General features: G+C 40.9%; 1 protein-coding gene across 1 annotated transcript in view; it reads left to right on the forward strand.

Annotated features, from left to right (window-relative positions):
- The window catches only part of LOC147664958 (twisted gastrulation protein homolog 1-A-like), a 69,200-nt gene extending 67,640 nt beyond the window's left edge, over nucleotides 1–1,560 (forward strand). Inside the window, exon 5 of the mRNA XM_086949860.1 lies at nucleotides 1,274–1,560. Coding sequence (XP_086805986.1) covers nucleotides 1,274–1,560 — 287 coding nt within the window. The remainder of the gene's footprint in view (nucleotides 1–1,273) is intronic.
- Nucleotides 1,561–10,233: the final 8,673 nt, after the last annotated feature.

Below are 10,233 nucleotides of genomic sequence, written 5' to 3' on the forward strand. Positions count from 1 at the left end.
GTATTAAGAGTTGGATAGCCACCTGCCACCACCACTAACCTACCTCCCTTAAGGGCATTACTTGCTCCCTCATTCACATTACATGCATCAAGAATACGTTCATGATGCAAAAGTCAGCGGTATTGCACTATAACAACACTTTTCAGCTTGATGTCTGTTTAAGATAAACCTAGGGAATAGCCTATAATCTACAGGTGTCAAGCAAAAGTGTGGAATTGCACTCATGTTAACACTAATCAGTTGATCTTTTGAAGCAAATACATTGTCGCGCTACATTCAGCGTCAAGTGGATCCCATGAATATATTTTTGGGGAAGCTTAAAGAAATCAGTGAAACCATTTTCTATATCGTACAATTATACACATTATGTCAATCCGTACAAAAGATTAAGGTGCGATACTGTTACAGGTAAGGTTATTTCATTCAAGCTAAGCTTAGTCGCCTAGGCCCAATGCATTGGTGAGTAACTAGCTTTATTTCCAGGCATCTTTACTTGGAAGTAAATCTTGTACCGCAGGCAAGTCCAGAAACAAAAAAACATGCAGAGATAATTATAGTTGTATTTGTAATTTTGATTCTTTTACCTAATTACCAGCTTAGTGTATTGCACCATGGCTAGTCCAAGTTTCTGACTATTTACAAATCAGGTTACTGTCTGTGCTGCTGAACTCTAATTTTGAAGGGAGCCATATATTTCCTGACCGCCCTTTGATACTTGACTTCAGTAAGGCTAATGCCTGCCCAGTATGACTCTCTCTCTGCAGCTACCTCTTCATTAGCTGACTGCTGTCTCCATTTTGCATGTCACATTACATGCAGGGTTCCTCAGTGGCTATTTCACATCATTTTCTGATTGACTGACTCCTATTTTCTGAACTCTCTTGGTATAAACTTTTAAACAGTTGATGATCCTGTCAAAAAATTGTTTTCCTCTGTCGCCTCGCCTCACTTTCTCTTTAAATGTCTCATCAGTGTCTGACTCATCTTATACCATTATTAGTAGTCTGGAGGTTATTTACAGCTTTGCAGATGTAGAATATCCAGCAAAAAGCAGCAGATGTCTGATCCAACCTATTAGACTGTATCTAAATAGGACAGGTAGAAGATCTGCTTTTTGCCGAATGTCTCGCATCCTCAATGGTGACTGACCCTTGTTCCTCATTCTTTAGCTGTATGCCAATCTCTTCAACTGTTGAGTCCTGGCCCTTATGTCTCTCTGTGTATAAAGTTGGCTACTCTTTGTCTGACCTCTGTACCTCTCTTCCTACTCTAGCGCTTGAAGATACCCCTGGCAATGGCTCAGCTCTCTGCACTGTCCTGTACTTCGGTTCCTGCATGTCTATGAAGCGATGCCGTCAATCCTGCGAGTCTGTAGGAGCTTCACGGTACCGGTGGTTCCACAATGCCTGCTGCGAGTGTGTAGGGCCAGACTGCTGGGCCTATGGGAGCAAAGATGCCAGCTGTCAGTTCTGCCCCCTGCAACGGGTATCAGAAAGAGACAGTCAAGATGCGCCTAGGGAGAGTCATCCAGGTGATTCCAAAAATCCAAGCACCCCTTAATGCAAACATGCCGCAATCACAGTATCTTGTTGTTTTCCTGTTCCTGCTTCTTCATCCCTATTTACCTGAAGTTCAATCACTCCCACAGACCAGGCAGCAGTATACACCAGCTTCCTAAAGAACATATTTAAGCAATATTTTTATATCCAGTATACCATCACTTCCTTCTGCCTCTTGCACTTTTACTCAAACATATCCCAAATAATCCCTTCTCCCAAAACCCAACACTTTACTATCCCACTTTTTTGTACCTCTTAAACATCAACAAATATACTCAGGTGTCCACAGACATAACCTGTCTAAAATTCATTCTCCTGATTCCTGCCTCCTCTAAGTGCCTCAAATACCAAAACACTACCAAAGACCGAAGCCGTTTATGTCTTATCCTTTAGATTACTGCACTTCCATCACCGACTGCATTTTTTATAATTCACCCTCTCTGCCATGCCCCCTACTGATTTCTGCACCGCATGCAACTCAAATATTGCCCACCTTTCTACCCCAAAATACAGAAACCACCTCTTATTTTAAGTAATATTTTATTAAAAACATTTCAGCCGGTGCAGTGACTCAAAAACGTAGCAAGTACAATACCGTTCAATAGTCTGAACACACTGGAATTTTAAACCCCCGTCCCCTATACTTTCTCCATAAACCGAGTCTCAACTAACACCAACCTAAACATTACTCTCTGTGAAACAGAAGAAATAAAATTAAACAATAATAAATAAAACAAATCAATATGTTCAATAATATAGGAACATGAGCAGTTTAGGTCCAATCAATTTACTCATCTGAAGCAGCCCCAGCTCTTTCTCACTTCATATTTACTAGCAGGACTGCCTTTATAGACGCTACTTGGTGCATCCGATTGGTCCACTCTCTAATGAGTTGCGTAGCTCCTGTTTACCAGTGCCTCAATATAATCCAGAAGGCATTTATCAGAGAAATCAGCCTCCACTCCATGTTGACCTGGCATTGGCTGGTGGACCAATGGGACTCCTAGTATTGATGCTATCATGGATGCATTCCTTGCAAGTTCCAGTGTTATATCTATTTTGTGCAGGACAAATTGCCAAACTCATTATATCCTGGGATATTCCCACAAGTCAACCTCGGTTCCAAGACCTCTTCAGCACATCTCAGAACATGACCTGTCTTTCTTATGTACTTTGACTGGCAGCCTGTATGGTTGATGAAACACAACAAACCATTTCATGTTGTCATCTATGGAGTACTTCCCCCTTTGGCAACAGGATATCTATATCTGCCCATGTGTCTAAGGGAGCCCCATTTTATCCAATTCTATTGATTCTTGCACTGTGGTTATTCAAGTGCCCCAATCTACTCATGACTACAGTATTATCCAATTCTCATATTCATAATTTTCAGTCACCTAACATTGTTAACAATACAGAATTATTGTATGCATCTTCTAGATTGACCTTCCTGTATCTCATCAAGAAACATAACTTCCCTGTAATGTCTTTGCTTTAGAATGAGTAGTCTCTCTAGAGTTATCAGATGCATTCAGAACACAATCCTCTGACTAGCTAAATTAAATTAACGTAATGTCTCCTTCCCCATTCAAAACCCATAATCTTAACCCCTTGGACGCTCATGACGAGCTCAGCTCGTCATGATGTACACCTCCATACACTCATGACGAGCTGAGCTCGTCATGAACAATGGTAAATGTGGGATCCCAGCACCGGGGGAGGAAAACCCTTAGCAGCTTAAAATGCAGGGTAGACTACAAAGATGCTTTACAGGTCTGAACCATTTGTCTACTTACCTCTCTTCCCAAGCTATGAAATCAACCATGCAATACCTGTACCTTAATATGATTTCAACCTCCAGTTCCTATCTCGAAATCGTTTTATAAAGAGAGATGTGACCCTATCTGTGGATGACCTAACAAATTAACAAGGACCAATTGTAATTAAGATAAATTATTCCCTAAACCTGGTTTGATGAGTTGAGGACAACTAATTAACTACTATGGACAGATTAATTTTACAGGTACTAGCCAGGGATATTACAAGAGCTGGCCTAGTGGAAAAGGGAACTCCAGAATGGCAATTGTGAAAATCTGGATCGAAACAAGAAAAGCTCTTCAAAATCAACTCCAGAGTTTACCAGAGCTTTATAGTCTCCTAAGCAAATAACTTTTTTTAATAGCTAAACATTCAATGTTCACAATTTACTCAGAAGTTACTTCCCCTAACTAAATGAAATGAAAATATAATTGCTTTGTTTCAACACTTCAAAGACTCATTACTTTTGCTTACATAGCATTGCTACTTTAACACATTCAGAGTATCGCCTACCGCCATTAACATTAAACCATCCTTTGACAGCTAATGAATGAATGTCAATCCATCTAACATGAAGAATGTTTGAAATCACAATAATTATTGCATTCTTTCATTGGGCCATCATACTCTGCTGTAACTGAAAGCCTGAGAATGAAGAACGTAGATTATAAATCCTATTATATGTTCTAATAAGATTATTTATAGAGTGTATGACTGAAACTGAAATCACCTCTTGTGGGCTTAAGTTATTGTCTGTATCCATTCTCTCATTTGTGACAAAAATCCTGAGGATTCAGATTTCCAGCATTAACCCCTTCCATGCTGATGACGGAATCGCTCCGTCATCAGCTACAGTTGAGCTGTGCTGATGACGGAGCGGTTCCGTCATGGCCCGGCCGCCGCGCCTGCGCGGCGCTGATTTCGCGCCTGCGCGGGCGTTCTAAAGAGCGGGGCGGGTCATGACGGAACCGCTCCGTCACCAGCACAGCTCAACTGTAGCTGGTGACGGAGCGGTTCTGTCACCAGCATGCGGCGGCCGCGCGGCCGCCCCGCCCCTTTAGCGCTGCGGCGGAATAGCCGCCGCAGCGAAGGGGTTAACCCGCCATTGAGTTATTTGCAATGCATTATGATTCCATCTCATGTTGATTTACAAATTGTCTTGCAGAGTTTTCTGGAAAAAAATAGTTTATTGGGTAGTGTCTGAAGGGCACGCCCTTGGATAGGAATAGTTGTTCTAGTAACTTTGGTGTTTACCTTGTACATGAAGACCTGGGTTCTAATTGTGCCTTTCGTCAATTAAAAAAGAATCATGCTATTCCGGGTAGTTTAGTCTGTCTCAGTTTGTAAATAAGTGTAATGCAATTTGTGATGTGAAAAATAAATAACTACTGTATGGTACTGTCCGAATTACATACTCTCATATATTCTGTTATCTTTTTTCAACTGCACACAAAACACAAATATTTTGTGTGCAGTACCAAGTGTTGTAAATGCTCTGCTACAATAAAGAACTCGATGTAAAGTGGTTACCTGCTCAGTGGATGTAGCTCTGTAATAAATTAAGGGAATGTGTATATCTTCCATGATGTTAGCCATCTTCATATTGCCTATGTCTATGGACCTAAATTTGAGCAACTCCAAAGGGCATTGTGAACAAAACTCGAATGGAGCGGGGACGTAAAGGATAGTGGTTTGAGAGCTCTGATTATGTTTATTAAATCATAGAGAGAATTCAATTGCCAAAATATTTATTATGAGTCCGGACAAGTTTCATTACTAAGAGGTTATATTCTTTCAAGTGTGAGGACTTCTTTCCAGATTCCATAAGACGACTGGGAGTAATGAGATCATAAGGCTCAATATACAAAGACGTTCTTGGTGAGTGGACGTGGTTATTACTTTCAAGAAGACGGTCACACCTATTCATGGAAATTAAGATTTGAGAATCAGACCCATAATGTATAACTTTAATCTTCTTTAGGGAACATGACAAGGTGCCCTATTCAATCAGCTCGATGTTTAATACCAAGACATGGGTGCCAGTCTGAAGGGAAGATGCTGGTCCTGCATAGTAGCATTGCATTAAACGTAAGACTCGATAATGATATTCTCTGAGAGAATAGAGAACAACCAACATTGCCAAATAGAATGTATAAATGCTCGGAACCCAATGAGAAACATGGATTTGTGCCATTCTATATTGAAAACAAAGCATCAACGTGGAATATCATCTTCCTTGAAATTATATTACGGTAGTATATATTCAAGGATTGAACTTCAAAACAATACACAAAATTATTAGGTCCTGGGGATGTCCACACAAATTTGAAAACATGTGGGGCTCTTGGGGAAATGAGGAAGAGGAATTGGAGTGGGTTAGGGTGGTGGCAGGGTTATGTAGTCACCACTCTAGTTACTAGGGTGATCATGACCGAGCTTAAAGCGGAGGATGACGAACAGGGGGAGGAAGCCAGATGGAACGAATTTTGTAGCACAAGGCAATGGAGGTGAATAAGTGGATGTGGATGGACATTGTGATATGATTGTGGACTTCGATTCAACAGTTAATAGATTATGTACAGAGTTTTTGGTTGTGAATCAAGTATTCATTAAACAAATATAAAAATGATGAACTATTTTATGTAATTCACAAACGGATATACATTTTTTTTATTTTACTAGGAAAGTTGGAGCTTTTCTAAATTCAATTGAGGCCACTCATTGTCCAAACTATACTTTGTTTGATGCACTTGCTCTGCTATCACGAACCAATTTAAGGATACTAATTTAATTTTTAGCCTCTAATTTCGAATTCCTTCACATTTACAAAATGTTTTAAGATCTTCAAATTTCAAATTTGCTTCATTATTTGTGTACACTTGATTATGTTATTAATAATGTTTATTTTCTATGCAGTCACGGACCCCATGAGTAGGCTTTGTGACCAGGGGCCGCTGACCACAGGTTAAGAAACACTGTATTCGAGAATTTCTGTACAGCTGAATACCCCAGGTATAGTGGAGCAATTTACATAGAACTAAGCATCAAGTGTTAATAAGGTACAGTAACACAGAGAGCATTTAAATAAGGTGCATATAGAGATGACATAGTGTGGGATTTTTTATAGGAGGAACTTTATAAGTAACGTATTGTAAATAGTTTACTGAATATACAAAACATACAAGCTTGCAGCATACAGGAAATTACTTAGCTACGGTATGGCATAACGAAATATAGTGTCGTTATAAGTAAGCGATATTTCAGTGAGGCGGGGTGTCGATGAATGTGTGATTGAGAAATTAGAAAGTGAAGAGAAGGATTCTTTCTTGACCATCTAAAATCAGTTGGTTGGAGCTAGGTGTGGTACATGTATACATGTCAAAGGAGAGTTTCCTAGTAAAGTAGCCAGGTTTTATTGTAGATGTATAATTGTGCTCACTTTTTCTGGTGATCTGAAGAAAAGATACATGGAAACCTACTTGAAGTGGGAGGAGTGTGGTGTCTAAAAGACCAATAAGAAATGTGTTCAGTCTTCCAATGTGGACAAGGCTGAGAGTTCTTACAGTTGTTTGGATAGTGTTGGACTTTAGAAATGGTGATATTGCACAGAAGGCAGATTTGGTTTCAGGCTCTTTGAGGTTTTTGTTGGTGTGACCTTTGGCATGGCGGAGAAGAGGAGAGAGAAATGGGGATGTTGCATTGGTCATAGCCCAGTAAGGTCTGAGCATGCACTTTTTTTTACTGTTGATAAGAACCAATTCTGTTATAATAGTGTTAAGTTTGTTGTACATATCAGACATCCATGAATGAATGGAATGTAGCCAACCTTCAGTAGTGGGATCCATATCGTTCACATATTGGTGGAGGATGATATCATATTAGAATACTGGTACTTAAAGATGATTGATCTAGAGGCCCATTGCCTTGGAGTGCTCCATATTTTGAATTCACATGCTGTGCATTATTCTGCCATCTAGTGAGCGGGTCTGGATTTGTCTCTTTTAGTCACTTTTCTCTCTTTTTATTTTGTTGTGGGCCACATTCCTACCTGTCTCTTTGTCCTGGTAGCCATATTCAGATTATTTTTTTTCACCGTTGGGTTGGAAGCAGAGGCAAGAGCACCAAGGAATGAAAATGTTTTCATCCAAAGTTCTATGATGTCACCAAAACCTGGAGGATTTTAACTAAACTGCAGACAAATGACAAGGAATTCAAAAAGGCATTGAAGAAATCTGAAATTCGTCTAAGAGTTTCTGAAGGAAGTACCAACCATTTGGGTCAAAGAAAGAGCAAGAGGTATGGATCACATCCCATTTAGATTTTGAACCAACTGCCACCCCAAGTTTGCACAGAAGAACAACAGACAGATGTGTGCAACCTTTGTTTCATGAAAGACCACAAATCAAAGGAATATGCTGCTTTTCAGGCCAAGCCCCTGAAGTCGACAGAAGTGGGCACATCATGCTATGGTGGTCTACCAGCAAAAACAGGTTGCTTACAGATCTGGTCTTGTCAAGCAAAGAGGAAAACCCCAAAGAAACTGTATTGGCACAAGGGGTAGGGCTCTGACACAGAAGAAATAGTTGAGGTTGAGTAAGAATAGTTGCAGAAAAGAATGGTGATAGCCAGAAAGGCCAGGTACCACCTCCAGGGCATAGGACAGCTGAACCGAAATATTCAGCCTTGAGGCACACAAAGGCAACCTTGGTGCTGAAAACACTGGAGATTGAAAAGAGACAGAGGCAATAAGACGTCCAAGAGTTGAGACCAAAATACAACTTCTGAGGCAAGTCCTCAGAACTGTCCTCGACTCCAAAGTGTGAGCAAGATCACAGGAGGGATATGCTCAAAAGTCAAAAGGAAGAAACAGAGCTTCGAGATGGAGGCCATACTGAGGAGGAAGAACACATTTGATGACTCCTTGAAAACCTTCAGAATCCCTTAAAAGTCATCGACAGAAAAGACCAATGTAGGAGAACCCATTGAGCTGCATCCTCCATCCACACCAGAGCCCCACCAAGAGGCAGAAGAGGAATTCTTTGAATATGAAGAGGAACCAGAGGAGGGGCAACTCAAGAATAAATCTTTCCAAGGAGAAGACACTACAGATGAGTAGCTGTATCTCTACACATATTCAATGTATACTTTGAGTGGAATGGTGCACCAGGAGGATATGTCTCTTTCCAATAAACTTCAAGATGATGTATCTTTGTAGAAATAAATTCAATCCTTTATTATCTTCTGTAAAACAGGCATTTTCACATGAAAAGATCATTCAGCCAACGCATTTCGTTCAGTAAAAAAAAAAAATTCTGAACTTCTTCAGGGTTTATCAATGTCTTGGAATCAGTGTCAGAAATAAGCTACAAAGAATTTCCCAATACATGTATGGTCCATGGGGAATGTGCTCCCATCAAGTATACCCGCAAGAATAAATCACCTGACACACAAATCCAAAAGTCTAAAATGATTGAATTTATTTCTACAAAGACACATCATGTAGTATTTTATTGGAAAGAGACATATCCGCCTGGTGCACCATTTAGCTCAAAGTGTCAGTTTCTATCTGCGACGCACTGTTACCAATCAATGGCGGGTACAGGATTGCAGTGCACAGGACCTCACTTTATTTAACACGGAAAGAGGTGCAGGATCTGAGGTCCGCTGTTGGTTCTTTGGACATATTCAATGTATTAAGGAGTCAACTCCTACCCATCCATACTTTTGCACCAGATGACAGCACTGTATACAGCTTAAAGATGAACAGACTGGTTCTTGTTTTCACCAGGAAACACTTCTACCCTTACAGGAAAAGAACCACTATGTGTCCAGACTGTACAGCATCCTGGACCAAAGACAGGAGGCCTTTTGCTGTCACACTAAAGGTAGAAAAGAAGTGAAGGCGCTCTACCTGGTTACAAAGTTACGTCAGGGGCAAAGTGGCAGAGGCTTCACTCACAACGGCACATAAAATAGCAAATGCACCAGCCACTATAAGACCCAGTCCTGATAAGCAGAGAAGACAAGTGAACATGGTGGGCCCCAAAAGTGAAAGATCATCAGCAGCACAGTGGTGCATCGCCTACTCCAGTGCACTCCTAAACATATATGCCTATTAACAATGGGACAAAACTGAGGACCTAATGCAATATGTAATGCAATATCTCATGAGAAATACAGGAGTGAAAACTGTACTTCAGGAAGGCAAATAAATAGCCAACACTTGCTAAACGTCCTCACTTAAAGCTGCAGACATGGTCAGCAGACAGCTTTGCAAGGCTCCCACTTTCAGAAGCAAAGCTAACAGTTTAAAAGGAGATGCAAGCCTCTCCCATAAACATGCCTCTCACAGGGGACAGCCTCTTTGGCACCACAGTGGATGATGCATTACAGCACCTGAAAAAGTACAAGACTGCTTAGGTAATCTCTGCTCACTCGTCAGAGACGCCTCTTTAGGGCAAATGAAGGTGAGGATGCACCAAAGGAAGGCCCAAGGCAAGTCCTTCTGTACCAGTCCATGCCTGAATGTCGCCAGGAACCCAGAACTTCACTGCTTTAACTAGAAAATCTAATTCCATAACAAAGCTATACTACTCCTCCGCAAAGCTTCAACTCTACAATTCTACCCCCGGTACTCTGGCGTCCTCCTCTAGCACTGCCCTGGCCATTTCCCTTCTATCCAAGAAGGGCCTGTCACTTGTTTAACATGCAGGTTCCCCCGTTCCTCTATTCCCTCTCCGCTTCATGCTGTTCTAGCTGCTAGGTCCGTATCAGTTAACTCCAAGTGCCCAACCTCTATAAAGAGTTAGAAGTCCGATCGACTGTTCGCTACTCCCAGCCACATGTCCCTTTCTAC

This window comes from Lissotriton vulgaris, unplaced genomic scaffold (genome assembly GCF_964263255.1).
Source record: "Lissotriton vulgaris unplaced genomic scaffold, aLisVul1.2 SCAFFOLD_2301, whole genome shotgun sequence".
Classification (NCBI taxonomy): Eukaryota; Metazoa; Chordata; class Amphibia; order Caudata; family Salamandridae; genus Lissotriton; species Lissotriton vulgaris.